The sequence below is a fragment of the Schistocerca serialis genome, chromosome 9 (assembly GCF_023864345.2).
Source record: "Schistocerca serialis cubense isolate TAMUIC-IGC-003099 chromosome 9, iqSchSeri2.2, whole genome shotgun sequence".
Taxonomy (NCBI): Eukaryota; Metazoa; Arthropoda; class Insecta; order Orthoptera; family Acrididae; genus Schistocerca; species Schistocerca serialis.
This window is the reverse complement of record NC_064646.1, coordinates 219,940,863-219,966,325: the sequence shown is the minus strand read 5'-3', so window position 1 is coordinate 219,966,325 and position 25,463 is coordinate 219,940,863. Positions and strand designations below refer to the sequence as shown.

Below are 25,463 nucleotides of genomic sequence, written 5' to 3'. Positions count from 1 at the left end.
TACTACTTGCGTAAACTGACAACTCTGAGTGTGGTGCTTGTTATTTAATCTGTTTGGCTTCATGTTTAAATAATTACATTCAATAAAATGTTCACGTATTTATAATTTATTCGTTTCTTTGAAGAACTTAGATAATACAAGCTGTATCTGGTGTCATGTAAAGCGAACAGTAGTGAAGTTGAATGCGTTGTTTATGGGAAATACGATGGCCTTTTTTTGAGTAGGGAACTACTTGAGCACTCAGTTTCTTTGTTTTCTCTAGTGTCAGTTATAAAAGAAAAGTTACATAGTACATCCTTTATTTCACATTAAACTCTGCAACCCTTAAGTCATTATCTTTGCAATAGGTAACACACATCAACACACACACTCTGCTATTTCAGAGACACACATAACATTTCTGTATATATTAAAGCGTACATGTGACAGAATGTATCATTCACACAAAAAATGGTCTATTTTAAAATGACTGTGTTCTTATTTGTGTACTTTATAGTGAGGGTTTGTTAAGCATGCTCTGTGTTAATAATGTTAACACGCACAGATCAGTTCACGTTAGTTGATATTATATTTTTTAAGGCAACTGACATTGACTGTTTCCAATAATGCAATTCAAGTAGGTTTCGAACAAACGTGCTGTGAAAAATACTAACTTAATATTTCATTTCCTCACCCAGACAAACAACGAAAAATTCTGTGTTCAAACAACTGAGATAGTTTTCTAATTGATACTACATCATAAACAGTTTTTTTATCTTACGATTACCACAAACGACTATACACTGTGTAACAAAGACCTTCATGCCCTCGACTCATGTACCATATAGCGAGGAAAAGAAGATTCACTGAGGCTGACCAATTGAACTATTCTTAAAATAGAAATAAACGCTTACCACAAGAGATATATTTAGAGTTTTGAGTGCAATTTTTGTGTAATTTCATTTGTTAAGTCTCTTGGTGTTACATGTGTCAGTTTATGTGTCACAGAACAAATGAGTGATATATCTTACTTTTTATTGCTGCATTTTCTAAAATTTTGTAAGATTTTCATTTGCAAACTTCTGAAAAAGTCTAATCGTGGCTGTCATGACTACACACATTACATGTATTCACGTACCAGTGAAAATTGCTAATCTATGAACGAATAATAAGATAAGCTAGCCAACATTCGAATGAAGTAACACAATGCAGTAAGTAGACATACACAGCCGCAGGACTGTTGATGACATCGTTGAAGTCATCGAGTGGTGAAGCAATCTCGAAGCAATGTCTCACAGCTACACAACGTTACAACAAAGCACACAAGCTATGACTGTGTCCCATGTAAGCCATTCCAAAGATACATCCATCCACTGTGATAGTGCAGCTGTATGAGTGTCTGCAACATATGTACTACGGCTGTCCAGATGGAATACAACCACATGAACGCATTTCTGTAAGAGTACAATTTCAGGGGCTGGAATGGCTCTGAGGTTATCGAAGGTGTTTAGAATACACCCAATTCGAAATAGCATCATGAATACCAAAAAGTACAGTGCTTCAGAACATCTGGACATGTTCTCACGCCGTATCAAAAAAGATAATGGACTCCGCAATATGACATATTTCAACATCTCATGTTCGTCCTGTGGTCAAACTGAAGGACAACTCACCAGAAAAGACGAACTGTAGCCAGTCGTCACATTAGTCAATACTGACAAGCATTTGCAGATAGAGCATTTTATGCTTTTGCCACAGCGATAACGATTTCATATATTTTTCTCGACTACTCAAACACTAGGTTAAAACTCGTAAGAAATGGTTGCAGCATCAGGTGCCATGTGCACATAATAGTGCCAATGACGATGAAGCCATCTGTCGGAAACTTTAGTAACTTGCTGGAAACAATGAATAAAGGTGCTTTCTTCAGTGTTTAAAGTGCTATTTATGTTTAATACTGCACACTTTTTTATTTCTAATTATGCATCATTCAGAAAACATTACATACTACATATAAATTTTATTTAAATACTGTCAGGGAATGGCGAGTACTAGTTACTGTACGCATGAGCCATTGTTAATGTACTGTATACGCGCGCCTTGAGTCTGGAGGCTCGTTAGCCACCACTGTGAGGTTATCTGTACGCTGCCAACAGCTGCACTAACTGCGGAATATGAAGCCGTGCACGTTTCCGCCAGGTCTGAAAGCCAAGACTAGTTCAGTACTGTCAGCTTGGAGCTGTGCTCAAGTACTGCGCACTACTTTTCACAATCATTGTTCATTTTCTCAGTCGTTCGCCAGACATTTCTGTGATTGCAGTAAACAGTTTATTTTAACCATTCCAAATGCCAGAAGCAGCGTTCAGTGGCATGCAGTGTTAAATATGTTCGAAATTTTCACTGACCTGCAACTAGCATCTTTTGTCACCAATCGCACTTCACCTTGGCGTCGAGTTCAATTTTAGGTTAGCAACTGCTTTGATTAATTGTTGTCACACAGCTCTTACTATCCATGCAAGATAGTGATGAACAAGTGTGCTAATATGAAACAGTGTGTCTGAAAATTTTTTCCCGCAGTCTTCTCTATGCTTAGACGAGTTGCTAAACTCTGCACTGCAGAAATGCATACCGGGATTATTTCATACAGTACTACATACGGGATTTCACTGTCTCCATTAAACCGCGAGGCACGATCTGAATTACGGCGATCGACTGTTACACAACTTCATTACGTGCCTAGATGATGACAGAAAAATAAGCGTTAACTGCAGATACGTTTCTGGGTGTTTATCGAAGTATTTCCAGTGTGACCATGACAAGAACGGTGGCCAGGTGTGCCTTCATTAGACAGCCAGTTCGTTCGCCAGCAAGGCTATACGATTTTCTGGATTAAATGACATTTAGCGTGAACCAGATCGTTCAGTGTACGTTACAAATGAACTGCTTCAACAGACCTATTCTATGGCACAGGATGAGATAGCACTTGCAAAAGGAAAATAGCAGACACCACCAAATTTGAAAATGAGAAATTGATATACGTGCAGCAATTTACCAGCGTTGTGCCAACATTTGAGATGAATCGACACGCTGCGACACTGTCCTAATTGATGTGGCTTTTTATCCTGGAGATACATTTTGTACTGATATGCTGGCTTTAACCATACATACATGCTTAGCATGTAAAAGCTAGGCTCAAACAAGGCTCTCGATATTGCTCTGTAGTTCAACCACTTACGTTCTGTAATAAGCTTTGAATATTATTACAGTTTCATATCAGTTGCATGCTTTCTTGTGGTTTCCGAAACTGTCACTAGGATCAACGTAAATGTGTACCATAGCATGAGCGTGGATAGCATTGATTGTCCATAATGGTATAGTCTTCAGTAGATCACAAAACGTTTTCCGCTGGTAGTATGAATTGCTTTCTAGGGTTTGCTTATAATTCTTGTTTAAGTGAGTTTGTGATTCACATTCGTTCTTTCCAGGATGTTCAGTTAAACAGTAAGCATGTCACAGAAACTATGAAATTCAAGACACTTACTTGATTGTCTCTGATGATACTTACCATTAGGTGAGACAAATACAAAGGACACTCCTGTAATTATAATGTGGTGGATTCGGTGAAAGGAATAAGGGAGCAAAATGTACATTTACTGCACTGTATGCTACTTTTAATTTTTTTTATTTCGTTTTGCAAGTATACCTTTTCACATACACCACTTTTTATTGTAATCTGGAATGTTATTTTGCGTAACAAGCAACCAAGCCTTCTTCTGATGGCTTAGCATAAAACCAGAACAATCATACATTTATTCCACAAAATTTCACGTACACTTTTACCAGCTTAAAAAGAACTACGAAAATTCTAGCATAATGCCTCACTTAAAATAACTATACATAAAACGTATGCAGCATATTTACAAGAATAAAGACAATACTACATAGCATAAATAAATTATAAAGATAACCAACGTAGCAAACACGATGGGAAAAAGAAATGTGCGCTCATACTGACCATTATATTACAGAGATTATTTCGAAGAAGTAGACACTGACCTGTGGTATGCATAGTTTTTCTTCTTGGCGATATAATCATAAAATTAATGAACGACAAAAACAAAAACAAAAATTTTTAAATATATTAAAATAAAAAAACACTGTAGTGGGAACACGGACCACCAACCTCTTTCACGCAAGAAATATGTGACAGAAGCGTCTCTTTGAGGCGCTGCATTGGCAGCAACGCCCCACATCAGTGATGGGACCTTCTGGTAACTAAGTCGGCAGGCTCGCTAGCTCAGTTGGTGGTCCGCGCCCTCCACAGCTTCCCCTCAACTCTCACTGGCCTTTCCTCTTTATCACACACAAAAACTCACACAACCACTCGAAGACAAACAGGCACTCACCCGCCCGCGTAAGCAGGCGTAGGACGGAAGTTAATAACTCGAATCGGGATGTGACCACAGAACACAGAGCCAGACATTTCTACGCGTGAGGCTAATTAAATCCTGGCGAGGCCAGTGTAGTGACTGCCCCACGACTGCGTGTGCTTTGAAAGCATGCAAAGGCAGCCGTATGGAGTGACCGTCTGAGGTAGACTGGTTCAGTATTCTGTAGTCTCACTTCTGTTTTGTTCCCTCTTATTGCTTCAGCGTATATGATTCAGCCAACATCGAATAAATTACTATCAGTTTAAATTGAAATCCCAAAACACAGTTATCCACAGCCATATCAATTATAACCAACCCCAGTCGTTTCTATTAACAAGAATCAAAGAAAAATTATTAAGATATCTCTCAGTTGATCGGCAAGAACGTTTAACAGATTCTTTTTTTCGCAAGAAAGATAAAATTAAATAACAGTTTTGTACATTATCAAAACGTAATATATCTCCTAAAATATAGATTTATGTCTATATGTACAATACAGAAAACTCACGTTCTCAATCGCTGTACAATTGTATTTACAAAGGGCTGAAACATTCAATAAATTAATTTCTTAAACTAATCACTTCATAGTAGCAGTCACTGAAAGCGAAGTACAAATGATGTTTTCTTTCCTCTTTGTGCCCAATTTCTCTGGGTGATAAACAAAGCATAGTAAAACCTTACCACTCACAGGTAAAAACGTCCAAATTCATTCCAGTGTACCTCCTTTTTCCAGTACGATTCAAGCCATAAAATACTAAGTGAGATGATTAAGAAAAACTAGCAACAGACTCCTCATAGTCGTTCTGCAATAGTTGTATCACTGCATTCTTCTTCTACTGTGCCGAATAAACCCCACTCCAATAGTGATAATTAGCAGATACACAGTTAAAGTGTGAAAACATCCTACGTAATTATTCAGCGACCATGAATGAAAGCTGATCTCCACTATTTCCCCCTCCCATTATAACTGTATCTGCACTCAGCATTATGTTGCAGTGAACGTATAGATTAGGCCTTTGATGCTTACAAATTGTTATATCACAGTAATGTTACGCAACAATGTACTGATTGCTTACGTCTGGCAGTCTGCCCAGATAAGATCACAGTAATTTGTAGTTAAATACTCTCTTCGAATATATTACATTTGCACAATTCTTTTTAAAGAAAAATGAAAACTTTAATCGTCAAATTTGTCCAAGCCACTACGTGCAAATACTTCAAGATCGCAGATTTCATAACTGGAAGACTTTTGTAGTTGGCAGTTTCCTTAATGGAATGTGAAGCTCACGTATGAAGGCTATCCAAGGTTTTAGGACTCTAATTAAGGACAGAAACTAGTGGATCTTGTAAAGCTGCTGAAATTGATAGACGTTATGAATGGATTATTACTAGCTGCCTATAAAGGTATCTATGTGTGTATAAAAATGGTACAACACTTCTGATAAATAAAATATTACCAAAGTATTACAAATTGACACTTTCAATGGACAAATTTGTGTTGTATTGCCGTTTATACAATATCTGTTTAGTGAATCGTGAAATGGTCTTGAGGAGACATTAAATCGAAGGATCAGCAGATTTTGTACTTTCTTCGATGCTCTCTATTTGTTTATCTCGCTCAAAAGTGACGTAGCTCTACGCGAACAGTTTTTATGCGTCTAACTGCTATCAACGTGGCCGAAAAATGAATTACCATCTTTCTCCACAGCGAAAACTGTTCTGTTCGAACGCAAATCGTGGGCACACCTGGACGCAAAAGGGGACAGCCGTTTTAATGACTGTCGTTGGACGGAAAGTACACATGCAGAGAGGTAAGTACCTGGAGTCGGCAGACAATTTGAGACGCGACGGCGGGGCAGCGACGAATTCGTTTGGACGAGGGCGGAGGCGTGCCGGAACGCTGCCGACACCGCCGGCTGCGCGCTGAGTGTGGAGGAACTGGTTCCAGCGGAACCCTAACAGGTGGCAGACGGGCGGGCTGGCCACTGCGCCCCGTGCGGTCCGACATCTGCGCTCAGCGCCAGCTGCTGGGCTGCAAAGGCAGTACGTGCAAGCTCTCGCGTCATTTGTTCGCTCTATCCGACTCTCTAGCTATTTTGGAACGACATCTCCCAATCAGCGAAGTGCTCTGGCGGGAGACACGTGGATGTTAAACTTGCGAACTGGCGGCGACTAGGACTGTTCTCTTCCAGCTGGCTGCTACACAATGAATTTACTGCTGGAAGCAATCTTGGGCACGCTCGAATGGGTATCCAACAGCAGGCCGCTTCATACCCAACTTTGGAGTCTAAGGATGCGAGACTCGCTGGTGTAAAACTCCGGTCATCGTGCCAGGCGCACCAAAAAATCTTTGGACTCTATATAGCTTTCTTGGCACCGGTATCGAGCTTGATATTGTCTGAATTCCGTAATTTGTTTTTAAACGAAGTTGCTTTTTCGCCATAGGTTAAGAAGGTGTACGTAACCACTCCACAGGCTGGCAAGGTGTTACACATATATCCAGTAAATCTAAAGAGAAAAGTAGTTCTCGGTGGGGGAAACCCTGGCAGCAGACACGAGGTTTTTGATCTCTCGACACTGGCGGGCAGAAACGAGGAGGAAGGTCAATCGTGACGAAACAGTGAGACGACGCGGAGACATCGACCGGTAGCGTCCCCGTCTTTAGTGAAGGTGCCTTAGAACATTCACGTGTCTTCTTTAGTGCGGAAGGTGTTGGCAGCCGCGACGGACGCAGGCACTGTCGCAGACTCGGCAGCGGCGCGACGGCTCGTCTTCTCAGTGGCGCTTCATGTGCAGCGACAGGTGGTCGGAGCGCGAGAAGGAGCGCTGACACAGGTGGCACTTGAACGGCTTCTGGCCCGTGTGCTTGCGGAAGTGGCGCGTCAGCTCGTCGGAGCGCGCGAACTTCCACGTGCACCCGTCCCACATGCACTGGTACGGTTTCTCGCCTGAAACATCAAGAAATGGAGACAATCAGCGCTACTGAGAATCTAGGCAGGGCTATAATAATGCAGTGGGAGGACATGACGTTGTTATATGACGTTAATATACAGGGTGTAACGGGTATAAGTGCACATAATTTTAAATGTGGTACCTTAACATGCACAAACACACTAAAGCGCCAAAGAAACTGGTACAGGCATGCGTATTAAAATACTGAGATAGGTAAACAGGCGGAATACGACACTGCGGTCGACAACGCCTATGTAAGACAACAAGTGTACAGCATAGTTGTTAGATCGGTTACTGCTTCCAAGAACGGAACCAACGATGACTTAAGACAGTCGTTCAACGTGACAGAAGTGTAACCCTTCCGCATACAGCTGCAAATTTTAATGCTAGGCCACCAACAAGCGTCAGCGTCAGAACCATTCAACGAAACATCATAGATATGGGCTTTCGGAGCCGAAGGCCCACTCGTGTACCCCTGATGACTGCACGGCACAAAACTTTAGGCCTCGCGTCGGTGTGTCAACACCGACACTGGACTATTGATGACTGGTAACATGTTGCCTGGTCGGAGGAGTCTCGTTTCAAATTGTATCGAGCAAATGGAGGACGTGTTCAAATGATACAAATGGCTCTGATCATTATGGGACTTAACTTCTAAGGTCATCAGTCCCCTAGAACTTAGAACTACTTAAACCTAACTAACCGAAGGACATCACACACATCCATGCCCGAGGCAGGATTCGAACCTGCGACCGTAGCGGTCGCGCGGTTCCAGACTGTAGCGCCTTTAACCGCTTGGCCACCACGGCCGGCGGAGGACGTGTACGTGTAAGGAGACAACCTCATGAATCCATGGACTTTGCATGTAAGCAGGGGACTATTCAATCTGGTGGAGGCTATGTAATGCTGTAGGGCGTCTGCAGCTGGAGTGATATGGGACCCCTGATACGTCTAGATACAACTGTGACAGGTGAACACGAACGTAAGCATCCTGACTGGTCACCTGCATCCATTCATGTCCACTGTGCATTCCGACAGACTTGGGGAATTCCAGCCGGACAATGCGGCACCCCACATGCCCAGAAATGCTACAGAGTGGCTCCAGGAAGACTGTTCCGAGTCTAAACACTTCCGCTGCCCACCAAACTCCGCAGACATTCTGTCGTCTTTTTGCATCTTGTTAGAAACCTCGTTCGTATACCTTATGTCGTTTATGAGTTGGTGGTCTCTACTCTACGCGAGATACCCAAAACGCCTGTAGTGTCACTTCAAAAAGGGGGAAAAACTCCCTGTATGAGATACATAATACAATATGATCACTTTGTGCGGCCTGTCTGAATTTCTTATTGCTCTATATTCGTACAATGTAACAACTTATTCTCAGTCATTTAACAGATTTTAAATTAAATTTGAGAAACTTTTGGGACTAACAGACTTACGGTGTAAATGACATTCATGCAGCATGAAGCGAGAATAGTAACATGATTTCCGAAACAAGGGAGCCCCAGTGTATATTAAGTAATTAGTTACAACTATGTAATTAGTTACACCGTTTGAAGTAAATTATATTAACAAATATTATGACTTTCTGAAATCAGCCACATTGACGGAGCTGATTCAATAATTGAGACATCCAGATTTATATTTTGTATGGTATTCCTACACCACTTTAAGGTCGTGATAGATTTCCTCCTCATTCATGTCCAATTCTGAGCCTGTGTTCTGTCTTTAGATGTCGTCGTCGACGGGTAGTTGAATCCTAATTTTAAATTCTTTAATTTTTTTAAAACTAGATCAAGCCATTCTTCACGAGCCATCTTGTTATACAAGAAAAGACAAGTATGTCAGTCCCTATGTCCAATATTTTCAGAGATGTTAGTTGGAAAAACTAAGTTAAGCAGAAAGAAGCTTCTCTGTTCTTGCTGCCTCAGATTTCACGCAAACTTCGTGCTTTCGCAATTTTAGCCGTCTAATCCTAAGTTGACTATTGGACATAAAACGACAGAACTAAAATTTACAACTGTCAGCTGCTTGGTCCTGGCGCAGTCAATGGAGAATATCTTCGGCAGATTTAATTTTTTAGCCAAATTGTACATGGATGGAGAAACAAGAATGGTTTACCTCACGATGCTGTTCAGAAGGACCAGTCAGACCAGAAGGGTACAGAGATCGCCTTGAAGTTGTCAAGGATACTATGTCACGAAAGATAGGATGGCAGAGAACATCGAAAGAGTTTAAAGAAGGGCAGCTCCTTTTCTGGCGAAACAGGAGGGAGGGTGTTATGGATACGATGCGTGAACCTGGGTGGTAATCATTGAAACAAAGGCGTTTTTCGTTGCAGCGAGTTAACTTTTCATGCAATTTCAATCACCAACTTTCTCCTCAGAGAGTGAAAATATTTTGTTGCTGCCTCCTATATAGGGAGAAACGATCAGCGTGATAAAATAAGGGAAATCAGAGCTTTCGCGGCAATATTTAGCTGTTCGTTTTTCTCGCAAACTGTTTGAGAGTGGAACGACAGAGTTTGTAAGTGGTTCGATGAACCCTCTGCGAGTCAGTCATACTTAGATTTTGTATGGTTTTCCTAAATTACTTACGGGAAATGACATATTAGTGTTAGTTTCTCCCACGCTGTTCGAGAGTGGAAGGGCAGAGAAATAGGTTGAAGGTGGTTCGATGAACCCTCTTCCAGGCATTTAATTGTGAACTGCTAGGTAGTCATGTAGATGCACATAATTAGCAGCAATTACTGGGTGAAAAAGATATGAATCGGCGGTAGAAATGATTATGTGTTTAAGCCCAGCAATCATAGCATAAGCAAAACTATGTGAGAACACAGTGCAAGGATGCGTGGCAATGACCGTAGTATGTGATGTACGACGTGCAAGTACCTGGTACCCTACTAACAGCAACGCGACAACTTTCTTGCAATTAATTATCCAGGTCCTTGCACTTTGTGTTCTCCCAATAATAACAGCCTTGTTAATGAAAAGTACAGCAGGGTGCATGTTTCCTGCGAAGCGCGTGTCAAGTGCACAAAGCTGTATAGGAGGCTTTAAGACATATAGGCAGTGCTGCGTATCGAGCACAGCAGAATGGTAAACGCCTATATCCTCCAGAGTAACAGCAGCTACAGCGACGAAGCGAGATTAATTGTCGGAAGAAAGACCAGCGTCGCTAACACGTTACATAGCGCCACATGTGGGATAGTGGGCTCGCAGCAGGTGACATGAATAATGCGTCGTTAGGTCAGACAATGGCGATTAGATGCGGGGCGCAAAGTAGCGCTGCGCCGTACACGAGTCTCCAGAGTGTCCGCGCCGCAGCTAACGACCAGTAAGTTACGTCGACAATTATTTTCCAGCCGTCGAAATTAGAAACACCTAGCACGCTTCGTCTCGCGGTTAATGGCGTCGTCCATTGAGGCGGCGTCGCCACGCAAATTAGTGACTGGGAAGAGCGCAGAAGAAAGGACGCGTATTTCACGGCGCGGCGCACGGGCTTGCTGCTCGCGGCCGGTAGAGCGGCTCCCGCCGGGAGAATCGATCCTAAATTAGCCATCGGCGATCTAGAGGCTGTCGCGCGCGGCGGAGTACCCTGCCAGCAGTCTTTGTACGACAGCGGCGCCCGCTGCGGGCGGACACGCGGTCCGCGTGACCAATAAAACACCGGTCCCTTCCCACCACGCTCCCTTCCCGCCGAGCCACGCCTGCTCCCCACTCTACCCTCAGGCGTAAATGATACTGTCTGTTCCGATTGCGGTGGGAAATACGAAACCAATTAGGTCATATTCACCGCGCCCGCCAGCCGGTAATTCTCGGCCATTGTCGGCGGCGGCGCAGTGCACCGCGAGGCTCGTTTCCAGGCGCTGATTTACCGGTGTGCTTTGCCGGCGCCCACTTAGGGCACATAAGTCGTGCGCCGCTGCGGCGTCGCCACAAAGTAAATAAACAACCCTACTCCCCCCCCCCCTCCACAACCACCACCACCGCCTCCACCACCTGCGTTTCCACCGAGCTCCTCTCCTGGCCCGCGTAGCCACATTCCCGTTCCGTCCTTCGACATATATTTATTTGGGCTAAACCGCTGTGCTCAAATCTGACGCAATTTCTTTATTTATATGAGTCTGTCTCGCGGTTCGCCACCCTCTGCCCCTCGTACGCCGCCCGCTTCCCACGCCTTTGGCTTTTATTCGTTTTTGGGGTGCGCCGGCGCTCGTGGCACGAGCAGATAGGCCACAGCGGTGTCGCGTGACGGAGTGCCGAAGCCGACCCATTGTTCTGCGCCCCGCCAGAGATGAACCCGGCCGGGGCCGGCCCGCTGCGGTCCGCCTTGCATCATCGCCGCAGACGTCCGATTTGTGCCGAGATTAACATCCCAGTTGCAGCAACCTTCCCACGTCTGACGGACGAAACCCTGACGCCAATCAACATTTCACTCCTTTCATACTGCTTTTGAATTTATCACAAAGAACATTAGCGTAAACCCCTTACGTTTTTACGATATTGCACGATAACAATGGAACATAAATTCCAACCAAGTTACACACAAAAAAGATATACATTTAGAGGATGATTCAGCAGCCCTCACCTATGGGTTTTACGCAACCCGTGACGCCTTCAAAAACCACAAGCGAGATTTTCATGGTCTCTCGCTCGCTAAACGCAAACAAAAAATGAGCAGAACCTTTTTCTAGGAAATTTAATGTAGCTAAACTTTGTAGTGAGATAAGTTTTCACTGGAAGCCACAGTTTTCGAGTTATTCAACGAAAGCGCGTTTGAAGGTCACTTTATCCGTACGTTTTTGTTGAATAATTCGAAAACTACCACCTCCAGCGGAAACTTATCCGAGTACAAAATTCAACTACGAGGGTTGGAACTTTAATAGTGGCAACTATTTATTTACAGCTCGAACCAAATAGATATGTGTTTCAAAGTTTTACTGAGGTTCACCAGCATTGTGCATAACCCTTTGCCAGCGATGTGAAAGTCGTAGGATACTCTTAGCAGTACCACTTGTGTTGACAGTTCGAGCGGCTTTGTAACAGCTCTAAAACGAATTCTGTGAAGTGTTTCCTTCAGTTTAGAAATCGAATTGAACTCACGTGGGCTTAAGTCAGGGGAGTGGAGTAGGTGGTATAGCACTTAGCAGCCCCAACAGTAAAACAAATCAGTAACAGCTTGCACTGTACGTGCTTCAGCATTGTCCTGCAAAATGACGGTCAGCCCCTGCAGAATATGTCATCACTTCTGTCTCTATGCTGTTCAGTTTTAGAACACAACCTACGACCAGCTTAGAGACAGAAGGGATGACACTTTCTGCAGGACCTGACAATCATTTGGCAGGACAATGCTCAAGCACGTACAGTGCAAGCTGTTACTCTTTTGTTTGACTGATGGGGCTGCTAAGTGCTATACCACCTACTCCACTCTCCTGACTTAAGCCCTCGTAAGTTCAACTCGATTTCTAAACTGAAGGAAACACTTCGCGGCATTCGCTTCAGAACTGCTACAAATTCATCGGGCAATAGACCGCGCCGCTCGAATTGTCAACCCAACTGTCACTGCTAAGAATATCCTACGACTTCCACACCGCTGGCAATGGGTTATACACAATTCTGGTGACTACTTTGAAGGTCAGTAAAACTTTGAAACACGTATCTATTTTGTACGAACTGTAAATAAATAGTTGCCACTATTACAGTTCCAACCCTCGTATATTATTTCCTATAAAAAGGTCCTGATGATTTTTTTTCCTGTAGGACTAACAGTCTGCATACAGTGAGCGAGAGTATATGAAAATGTTGCACGTGGTATTTTAAGGCGTTGCGAGTTGCGTAAAACCCGTTGGTAGGAGCAGCTAAAAAATTCTTACAGACACTAGACGCTACACACGGTGATTCTGTGATGATGTTATAAAGTTTCAGGGACGACGGAAAAGAGTGAATATATTAATTTGAAGTAAGGGACCCTAGTCTGGAAAGGACAGGAGTCCATGGACATAAGCGAAAATGTACTCGAGTTGTGCCTTAGTCTCGCACTGCATTCGAACTACGGACTCCAACTTCCCCAACTCTCATCGTGACGTGCAGAATTCCCGCTGAATTCTCCGCAACACAACAATTGTTGAAAATTGCGTCCATCAGCCTCAATGCAGGCATGGCATCGTTGCGCGAAGTTCTTTCATACCCACTGTAATCTCTCCCGTGTCGTTTTAACAGTGCCACAGGCAGCGAGAATTCTTGTTAGGAATATCCTCTTCAGTGTCGACGTCTCGTACACAAGATGTTTCACTTGTCTCTCCAAGAAGAAACCAAATGGAGTAAGATCCATCGCCACGAAACATGACCTCCTCCACCGATCCACTTTTCAGGGAATGTCTGACAGAGGTGTTCACGAACCATCAGTCTAAAGTGAGGTCGAGCTCTATGATGATGTAGCCACATCCGTTGACGAATAATAAGTGGGATGTTACAGGAACCTGCATACGCTGGTACATTAAGCAGGGAGGAAGAAAAAAAGAATCTGATTATGCCCGTCCACACGTTGAATGATAATCTGTGTTGATGGCTTTCCACAGCTGTATGGTAGGGTTTCCCTCGACCCAATCATGACTGTTGCGACTATTTAGCATTCCATATCTGGTAAAACATGCTTAATGCGTGAAAATAACATAAACAGAAAGAGAAGATCGGCTGTAAACAGCAGGAATAAGCACTGGCTGGACAGGACACGAGATCCGAAGTCAGCAGTTCAAGCATGCAGTTTCTGTGGATGTAGGTGTGTAGTTGTTTTTCACGTAATACTGGCCACATAGTACTCTGCGACATATTTATTTCACGTGCAGCTGGTCGAGTGTTAATTGCAAGCGCCTCATCAACTCAAGCAAGCACTGCAGCTTCTAAGTCGGGAATCCGTGGGGTTTGTCGTCCTCGTCCTCGGTCATTGTACTGTGTTACTGCTTCAGTTAATCATTGGAACACTCTTGGAAACATGGTATCAGCCGGACGTGTTCTATACGGATATTTGGTCCCTGGATTGTCTAAACTAGAATCTTAGCAACAACAGTACAATTGAGAAATTTCACTCTGCAGCGGAGTGTGCGCTGATATGAAACTTCGTGGAAGATTAAAACTGTGTACCGGACCGAGACTCGAACTCGAGACCTTTGCCTTTCGCGGGCAAGTGCTCTACCAACTGAGCTACCCAAGCACGACTCACGACCCGTCCTCACAGCTTTAATTCCGCCAGCACCTCGTCTCCTACCTTCCAAACTTCAAAGAAGCTCTCCTGCACACCTTGCAGAACCAGCATTCCTGGAAGAAAGGATATAGTTCGAGTCTCGGTCCGGCATACAGTTTTAATCTGCCAGGAAGTTTCAACAGTACAATTATTCCGATGTCAGAGGTAGCAGAATAAATTTCGGTTATAGGTTTCGACTAGGTCGCTTCCGCGCCAGGGTACCTTACATAAACCTGACTCATTTACCATTTTCTATCGTCCCAGAAAGTTTGTATGTCATCACGGAGTCACTTTGCATAAAGATAAAGGTCGAAAGTTCAAAATGGTTCAAATGGCTCTGAGCTCTATGGGACTTAACTTCTGAGGTCATCAGTCCCCTAGAACTTAGAACTACTTAAACCTAACTAACCTAATGACATCACACACATCCATGCCCGAGGTAGGATTCGAACCTGCGACCGTAGCGGTCGCGCGGTTCCAGACTGCAGCGCCTAGAACCGCTCCGTCACTCCGGCCGGCAAGGTCGAAAGTGACCGAAGGCATAGTGGCACGAATGCCGACTTAAGGAAGAAGACAGCAGTAGTCTGGGGGAAATACGACATAAAGTCACATCAACAATTAAAGTCGATAACATCAGTTGGCCAAAGTAATACGTACACTGCACAATATGGTGATGAGACACGCTTTTAAACGACACCAGCTTGAGTTACTGCGAGTCGAAAAATGTATGGTGGTTAATGGGAATTTATACCATTTCCTATACTACCTTGTAAAACGAGGTGGAAGAGAGAAAGAGGCCGTTTTTACCCTTCCATACGAATTACCACTCCCGTTCGTTGTGTTCCTAGGAGCCATGATCTGACAATAGAATACACGAAAAAGGTGGTACATATTCAGGAAGTGCGGGTTTCGAACCTCATGTTGTTAGCCTTATTAAGCTTTACGGTACAAGCAGTCACATCTCTTGGAAAAAAATTTCTATCACAGAAAGTCTCGTGTGAAATTTGAGAAAACCTTAATAATCGTTCATTAGACACAACGATGTGTTCGTTCTCCTCTTACGAAATGGAGAACGAAACAATTACATTTCCACTGTACTGACGGTTATATATGTTGGCAGTAATTAAAATTATACATAGACAACGTTCAGGAGCTATAGTTTTGAAGACAGTCTAGTAGGCGCACAGGCTGACTAACGTAACTCTGGCCTGAACATTTTGCGGAAATGTCAAGAGACAGTCACGTGCGCAATCTTAAGAGCACTCGTGGAAGTTGCTGAAACTGTCACGACAAGGCGGGTGGTCTGACGAGTTGGTAGCGGCCAGAGGAGGGTCCTGCTGGGACGCAGCCCGCGGCCCTGGTAGACGCAGCGCAAGGTGGCGCGCGGCCTGCGGTGCCATTACCGTATTTGCATGCGCGCGGCCGCGGCCACAGCCACGGCCATTACCGTAAATCAGGAGCGCCGATTGGCGGCTCGCGATGCCATCGCCGCCAACACTCGCCGGCCAGCGCGTCCTTCTCGTCTGCTCCTTTCCCTCACTTCTATTTTAGCCCACACTTTTGCAATTCCGAGAGTAGGACTTGTACCAGAGGCGCATTAGCAGACAGTGCAGTCTTCTAGTATTAGCTATATCTTAGGTCTACCTGTCTACAGATATACTCCGCAAACCGCTTCACGGTATGTGGGAGAGAATACTTTGTGTGCAGCTGTCATTTCCCCCAATTCCTTTTCCTGTCGCGAATGGTGCGCCGAATAATTGACTTTTGGTAAACTTCCTGTCAGTTCGAATCTCTCTCATTTTTGCCTCTATGGCCTTCTTATTAGGCGTATGTGCGAGGAAGCAATATGCGCTGAGGTGACAAGCGATATGCATACATACATGTAGCGGTAGTATCGCGTATACAAGGTATAAAAGGGCAGTGCATTGGTGGAGCGTCATTTGTACTCAGCTGATTCTTGTGAAAAGACTTCCGGCGTGATTATGGCCGCATTACGGGATTGATAAGACTTCGAACACGGAAAGGTAGGTAGTGCTAGATGCAGGGGACAATCCGTATCGAGAATCGTTAGGGAATTCAATATTCCGAGATCCACAGTGTCAAGAGTGTGCCAAGAATATCACATTTCAGCATTACCACTCACCCCAGACAACGCAGCAGCCGACGACCCTCACTTAACAACTGAGAGCAGCGGCGTGTAAGGCGAGTTGTGAGTGCTAAGAGACAAGCAACAATGCTTTAAATAACAGCAGAAATCAATGTGCGACGTACAACGAACGTATTCATCAGGACAGTACGGCGAAATGTGGCGGTAAAGGGCCATCACAGCAGAAGACCGAAGCGAGTACCTTTGCTAACTGCACGACATCGCCTGCATAGCCTATCCTGGGCGCGTGACCTTTCCGGTTGAAAACTAGACGACTGAAAACCGTGGCCTGATCAGATGAGTCCCGATTTCAGTTGGGAAGAGGTGATGCGAGGATTCGAATGCGGCGCTGACCCCACGAGGCCACGGGTCCAAGTTGTCAACAAGGCACTGTGCAAGCTGGTGGTGGCTCCATAATGGTGTGCGGTGTGTTTCCATAGAATGGACTGAGTCTTCTGGTCCAACTGGACCGATCATTGACTGGAAATAGTTATTTAGAGATACTTGGAGACAGTTTGAAGTCATTCGTGGACTTCATGTTCCTACACAACGATGGAATTTTTATGGATGACAATGCGCCATTTCACCTGGCCACAGTTGTTCGCGAATGATTTGGCTATACATATCGCCCGATATGAATCCCACCGTACATTTACGGGACATAATCGAGTGGTCAGTTCGTGCACGAAATCCGGCGCCGGCAACACTTTTGCATTTATGGACAGCTATAGAGGCAGTATGGTTGAATATTTCTGCAGTGGACTTCCAAAGACTTGTCGAGTCCATGCCACGTCAAGTCGCTGCACTACGTTGGCGAAAGGAGGTCCGACACGATATTACGAGGTATCCCATGACTTTTGTCACCTCAGTGTACTAGTCGACTCTTCTAGAAACGTACGGTCGCTGAACGTTGACAGTAAATTTGTCTTTGAGGTCAGCCGCTGAAGGTGGATGAGAATCGCGCTACGCTTTCGCGCTTACCAAACGAACCAGTGACCCGTCACTCGCTGCTCGTGTTTGGATCTTTTCTACTAGTATATGTAATCCTCTACTTGCGTATGTACTATGCTAGTACATAACACAGGTATGCATGCAGATGCTCGAGCCTTTCGAATTTCGCAATCCTACAAATGGGAATCGCTAAAATAACTGAGTTATATTTAATCAGCCGAGAGATCGCTTCAAATATATTTTCTCCGTGTATATTAAACATGATTACTTTCGGTTATGTTGTTCAGAGCCGGCCGTTGTGGCCGAGCGGTTCTAGGCGCTACAGTCTTTCAGCAACTTCCACGAGTGCTCTTAAGATTGCGTACGTGACTGTCTCTTGACATTTCGTTCTGGTTTAAGCATTTCTAAGTTCTAGCGGACTGATGACCTCAGATGTTAAGTCCCATAGTGCTCAGAGCAGTTAGTTGTTCAGAAACGCTTTATCTGGCATAGGTTTCCTATTTACTTTAACTGCCTGTCTTTACAGTTCTTGAGCTTCGCTCGTCCCGGCCGGCCGGAGTGGCCGTGCGGTTCTAGGCGCTACAGTCCGGAACCGAGCGACCGCTACGGTCGCAGGTTCGAATCCTGCCTCGGGCATGGATGTGTGTGATGTCCTTAGGTTAGTTAGGTTTAATTAGTTCTAAGTTCTAGGCGACTGATGACCTCAGAAATTAAGTCGCATAGTGCTCAGAGCCTTCGCTCGTCCCCTTCCAGTGCTCTGGCGGTTAGCGTCGTAGCCTCTACATCTTGGGTTTCCATTTTCGAGCTGGTTGAGGATTCTTTTCGCTTTTCGCTAGGGCATTGGGCTTTCGTGTTATCCTCATTATTTCATTTCATCTACACCGACGGGGATGTCACCGATGTGGCGTCAAAAAGAAAGACTTGCACCAGGCAGCCGATGGACCCCCGGACACAGTCTCCTCGCCAATAATGCCATACTATGATTCGTTACATTTCAGTTCAGTTCTGCGTAGATTTCCTTCTCTTTTTCCCCAAGTTTTGTTAAGTAACTATACTTGTGTGCCAGAATTCCGACCAAGAAAGTACGTTGTTACGATCCGAGAGGTTAGAGAAGACCGAAGCAACAATGAATGATTACGGTGGCGGTTAAAGGGTTGACAAGATGTTGGTGTCCACTTCTTTAGGGAAGATACATAAACTCAGTTTATGAAGGACAAGGAAATGTGACGGTTATTGTCTTCCTTTCGCCACTCTGATACAGTAACTGTGAGTTAACGCTGAATACCTATTTCAAGAAGCTTCGTCCAGGATTTAAAGCCCACCGCTCTCGGATGCATTTCCACGGTATTAATTACCACGCCGACCTCATTTAATCGTCTGTGTGTGATAGAGTGTCGTGAGAAGAATCTCGTAACTGTATTTCAAAAGGCACAAAAGGAATAAATGAAAGGCGAAGCATAAGGCAAATGATTCAGTAATGGAAATGTGTCACTCGATATCATTGTAATTTGGAACGAACACCTCTCGAAATTATCACTGGACTCCTGGCTGGTGACACTTAGGAAGACTATTACACGGTCGTAAATACGTCTTCGCGTTCCCATTACAACGGCGTCGTAAATCTCGTCAAGATGAAGAGGAACGTACGACGCATAAACACGGCAGAAAAAAATACGATAAATAAGAGGCAAAGAAAGGGCAATTCTGAACTGTCAGAAGACACAGAATCGGACAGGTGTCGGGAGCAGCTGTGGAAAGGTGGTTGGCCGCGCATTTGGGGTGGGCCGCCGGTCGGAAGGAATTATGTGCTCGGTAAGCCTAGGAGTCACCGTGGGTAAGGTGCGCGGGTGGGGAATAAATCACGCTGCCTCCCCTCCCCACTCCCCAAAAGAGAAGAGCGGTATGTGGGCGAAGCGTAAAAGGAACGAAAGCCGGGGAAAAGGCACGGCGCTGCCGCCGGATAGCGGCCGGGGTCCCGCCCGGCTGCGGCTATCTGCGCCCATTTATCTGCGCGCGCGCCACAACTTACATCTATGACAGCGGCGGACCCACATAAATAGCGGCGACAACGCGGCCGCGAGCCGTCCCCGCGGGTAGGACCGCGCTCTGCCTACCTGGCGACGCGGCCGCGGCAGGCCGGAGCAGAGCAGAAGCAGGGGACGCGACGGCTCAATCCGCGCACAGCCTCCGTTCCTCATCGCCGAGACCGCGCATTCTGACCTGTCGGCGGGACGGCCTAACTAATGCCTCCAACATCTCGTCCCCCCACTCTTCGCCCGTGCCCTTTTGTAGGCGTTACCCACATTTCTGAGGTGAACGACACTGCACGTGCTTTCCCTTTGAATACTGCAAGTGTGCTTCACTTCTAAATGCCGTCTTCCGCTCCAAACGGCGTCACAGAGCGTGTAGTAGCGTATGTACATTGTGTCCCGTCCATCTTGACGCCCCAAATAATTTATTGTCTAGAACAAAATAAAAAAATTATCACGCAAAAGATGCTCAAATACTAGGAGAACATTAACCTACATGGCAGAATGATAAATGTTATTGCAATTAGTAAATAAATAAACAAACATTATTAAAATTAATGTAGTCATTCCCATTTTCAAGAAGAGACACAAGATATATGCAAATGATTATAGACTGAGGTGACGAAAGTCTGGGGATACCTCCTAATATCGTGTCGCACCTTCTTCTGCTCGGCATAGAGGAGCAACTCGTGATGTTATGGACTCTACAATCCGTTGGAAGCCCCTGCAGAAATACTTAGCCATGCTGCCTCTAAAGCTGACCATAATTGTGTAAATGTTGCCGGTGCAGGATTTTCTATACGAACTGACCTCTCGGTTATGTGCCATAAATGTTCGATGAGATTCATGTCGGGCCATCTTGGTGGCCGAATCATTCGCCCTATTGTCGAGCAGGTTCTTCAAACCAATCCCGAACAACCGTGCCCCAGCGACAAGGTGCATCATCATCCATAAAAATTCGATCAAAATGGCCTCCAAGTGGCCGAACATATCCATCTGCAGCCAACAATCTGTTCATTTGGACTAGAGGACCCAGTCTATACCATTTAAACACAGCCCACATTATTATGCAGCCACCAACAGCTTGCACAGTGTCTTGTTGACAACTTGGGTCCATAGCTTTGTGAAGTCTCCGTCACGCTCGAACCTTACCATCAGTTCTTACCAACTGAACTCGGGACTAAAGTGACCTGGACACGACTTTTCAGTCGTCTAGGACCGAACCGATATGGTCGCGAACCCAGGAAAGGCGCTACAGGCGATGCTGTGCTGTCTGCAAAGCCACTCGCGTCGGTCATCTGTTGCCATGGCCCATTAACGTCCAACTTCGCCGCAATGTCCTAACGGATACGTTCGTCGTATGTCCCACATTCATTTCTGCGGTTATTTCACGCACTGTTGCTTGTCTGTTAGCGATGAAAACCGTACGCAAACGTCGCTTCTCACGGTCGTTAAGTGACGGGCGTTGGCCACTGCATTGTCCGTGGTGAGAGGTGATGGCTGAAATTTGGTATCCACGGCACACTCTTGACAATGTGAATCGCAGAGTAATGAATTCTCTAACGATTTCCGAAATGAAATGTCCCATGCGTCTAACTCCTACTACCATTCCGAGTTCAAAGTCTTAATTCCCATCGTGCGGTCATAATCACGTCGGAAACCTTTTCACACGAGTCACACGAGTACAAATGACATCTCTGCCAGTGCGCTACCCGTTACACCTTACGTACGCGAATGTGCATATCGCTATCTCATGACCTTCGTCACCTCAAGTGTAGGCCTATCTCGTTAACAGCAATCTGTTGCAGAACTGTTGAACATATTTTATGATCAAGAATTATGACGTTTTTGAGATCGAAAATATGCTCTATAAAAATCAACCCAGATTCCGTAAAGAGGGGTGTTATGAAACTCAGCTCGCTCTGTTCCTCCTGACATGCACAGCGCCGTAGACAATGGGGCTGGGGTTGATATCGCGTTCCTTGACTTCCAGGAAGGCTGTTGAAACCATCCCGCACTGACGCTTAGTGAAAAAAATAATACGAGCTTACCGAGTATAGTACAGATTTGCAGCTGGATTCTAGACTTCCCTGCAGAAAGAACTCAGAATGCTTCTCTCAACAGAACAAAATCAAGAGATGTAAAGGTAATTTCCGGTGTATCCCAAGGAAGTGTGATACGACCGTTACTGTTCACGATTATATAAACGATGGAGTGGAAAGTGTCGGAAACTTTTTAATTCTGTTCGCGGACGATGTGGTTGTTTATAAGAAACTAGCAACGCCAGAAGACAGTATTTGCAGAACGACCTGCAAAGGATTAACGAATGGTCGAGGCTCTGGCTGTTGACCCTGACGTAAATAAATGTAACTGCGAATACACAGGAAAAGAAATCCATTACTGTACAACTGCACTACTGATGACAAATTGTGGGAGACCGTATCTACCGTAATATACCTAGAAGTAACTACACTGAGCGACACTGAATGAAATGACCTCGTAAGGTAAGCGGTAGGAAAAAAGATCAGAATGAGCAGAGCTTTTTTCGTTTAGTAACCTAACAAGAAAACAAATTTTTATGCATTTAAGCGTGGTATTCTGTTATTAACTTATTCGGCAGCACAGAATCACACATATAAGAGCCTATTCCCATTCAAAAATTTTACATAAAGTTACTGAAATTTTAACTTGTGTGAAGCTGCAACTACATGAGACCGGTGTGAATAGTTCCGATGAGTCCAACCCTGTAACAATTGTGCCCCCCCCCCTCTTCCCCCATATACAGGGTGTTCGGTGTTCGGGGAAGAAAGGTCAATATTTTACACTGTGACAGTATAAGTAATTCTGAACAAAAAATGTTATATGAACATGGTCCGCAAATGCTTCGTTAGGGAGGTATGGGTATTGAAAGGAACTTTAATTTTGGAAAATTTATGTGCACAACGTGAACGTATACGCAATACAACTGGACCGTAACGTGACTTTCTTGAAAACAATGTTACAGACAAGTATAGTTATGTTACATATTTTACATAATGTTTACTTACTTTGCATTTAGTACATAATGCATTACAACATGCATGTTACATGTATTCAGTTGAGAAAGACGTACCACGTCTTTTACACACGGCTTTCACACTTATCGCACATATGTTGTACAGTTCACAGAACACGTTTGAATATCCCACCATGAACGTCAATGCACTTTTGCGCTCTAGCGATAACATGTTGTGTTGCTTGTTCAATTGCCTGTGGTTGGTTTCTAATCAATTCAGCATCGTCCATGATGCGACGAAGCAGTTCATCTCGTGCATTTACCTTCACTTTGTGTACCACTGATTTCATCCAACCCCATAAACATAAATCTAAAGGTGTAAGGTCAGGTGATCTTGGAGGCCAGTTAACAGCACCGCCACGGCCAATCCATCGATTGTGGTAGGTGAGGTTGAGATGGTCCCTGATACGTAAGGTAACTTGTGGAGGGGCACCGTCATGTTGAAAGTTCATTAAAGTTCGTTTGGCTAAATGAACGTCTTCCAACAGTTCAACAAATGAATTTTCCCAAACAAATGAATTTTCCAAAAATGCGGGTACCTCTCTCTCCCGTCAATTGCTTATTGGTAATAAATGGACCTATCAAAAGGTTACCGTTCATGTCGCACCAAACATTTATGGCAAAACGAACTTGGAAATTGCTATCCACTGAAGCGTGTATATTTTCCTGTGACCACCGATGATTAATGGGTGTGTTGTTTATTCTATGTCGTGAAAACTGGGCTTCGTCAGTGAATGGTACGTATGGAAACAAATGACTATTCTCAATTACCCAGTGACAGAATTGAAGTCGTTGGGCATTGCCCCAACGTGGAGATTTTAGACACGCTGTATGTGAAATGGATACAGGTTTTCCGCATGTAATGTTTCCCATACACGTGTCTGTGGAACATTCATACGCAGGGACATTCTTCGTATGCTCTTACTGGGACTTCGCTTCACACTTGCGATAATTTCTCCCTGTTCTTGCAAAGTTTGTTGACGTGTACGCTCGGGCGAAAAATATCTACTTGGAAGAGAGCCTGTTGCACGCGTAAGTGATAAACGCTTTGGTAAACACTCTGCGATCAGGAAATCGTCGAGTCGGAAAGCGCCTGTGGTATTCTTCCCTTGCAGCGATATCTCTACCGTCGCAGAAGCCATAAACATACACCATATCTGCGTATTCCTAATTACTGTAGACGTGTGGCATTGTTAGCAGCGCTTGTACGAATACAGTTAACACCATACACTACACAGCTAACCGATCCGTCGCCGGTACACTAAATAATGCGGCTTACACGGCACAACTGGGCAAACAACGGGTGGTTGTATTTCGTACGTCGCATGACCATAATACGTGGTAGGCTGCACAGCGTAAGCATGGCATGTACCCGTGCATTGTTTGTAAGAAAATTACGTTACGGTCCAGTTGTATTGCGTATACGTTCACGTTGTGTATATCTATTTTGCAGAATTAAAGTTCATTTCAATACCCACACTTCCCTAATTTTTTGGTCAGAATTACTTATACTCTCACTGTTTAAAATATTGACCTTTCCTCCCCATCACTATATATATATATATATATATATATATATATATATATATATATATATATATGTGTGTGTGTGTGTGTGTGTGTGTGTATGTGTATGTGTGTGTGTGTGTGTCTGAGACAAAGGACATCACAGTCTCAGAGGTGTATTACAACTAGTTGCAATCCCCAGTTCTGAGCAGGGTTTTTTGGAGGTTTCCTTTGATTATTATCAACGAATTCTGGAATGGGAAATCTCCTCCCACAGTTTCCCAATTGTCCATAAAGCACACTGTACAACAAAAAGATCCTCATACTTCAGCAGTAAACTGAAATGTAGGTTGCTGCCTGGCTCAAAAAGAGTCCATTGACAGCTAGCACGACATGTCGGTCATTTATTTCCAAAACTTGGTCGTTACCAACTTCGAGTAACTCTTCTGTTAGTAACAGAGATAACGCCTCTTTATAAGCCGTGAATCTGTTGTCTACGCTCGTGTGATCTTTTTACGGTGAGCATCCAACGAGTCACCATCTAACTGGACGGTTTCAAGAAGTTCTTGGTACTGGCGCATACCTAGCAGTTGCTCCTGGAACGGTGTAATGCCGAGACACAAATCTTCATCAAGAGAATTAGACACAGCCGAGATGGAGATAGGTAATATCAGGAAGAAACCTCGGGGAAATGAACGGCGCGAGGCCTGGCGATTAATTGGGCCCGTAGGAGGCAGCGCGGGACATTAAACAGGGAGAGCCCGCTCGTTCGTCATGGCGGACCCTGGCGACGACACACAGCAGGAATTCCGGCGATTAACATCAGCTCAGTATTTCCTCTTTACGGAGAGCGGCGGGGCATCGGAAGCTCTGGCATTCGCGTTACCAAACAATCGCTCGCCTCGTCGGAGATGACCAGGCAGCCGCAAGGCCGCGCTCTTGCGCTCGTCTCGGACACCTGCTGCCTCGGTCGTAAGTCGCCTCGGAAGAGGCGCACGTGCGTCTTTATCTCGGACAGGCGGAACATAAAAGGCCTCACGACCTGAAGCAGCTTGCTTTCAAACGTTTCTCTCATCCAATTGCTTGCCAACAGTTTAAAGACTACCGGCGCACTCGAAGAAACCTCTGGCAAAGCAACGACCTCTCGGAATGCAGTGGTCCAGTAAAGCAAA

At 44.7% G+C, this 25,463-nt stretch overlaps 1 protein-coding gene across 1 annotated transcript in view; it reads right to left on the bottom strand.

The window, feature by feature from the left end:
* Positions 1-3,645: 3,645 nt before the first annotated feature.
* The window catches only part of LOC126419501 (Krueppel-like factor 8), a 33,699-nt gene continuing 11,881 nt past the window's right edge, over positions 3,646-25,463 (bottom strand). The window contains exon 3 of the mRNA XM_050086692.1: positions 3,646-7,357. Within this exon, the coding sequence (XP_049942649.1) occupies positions 7,185-7,357 (173 nt within the window). The 3' untranslated portion in view covers positions 3,646-7,184. The remainder of the gene's footprint in view (positions 7,358-25,463) is intronic.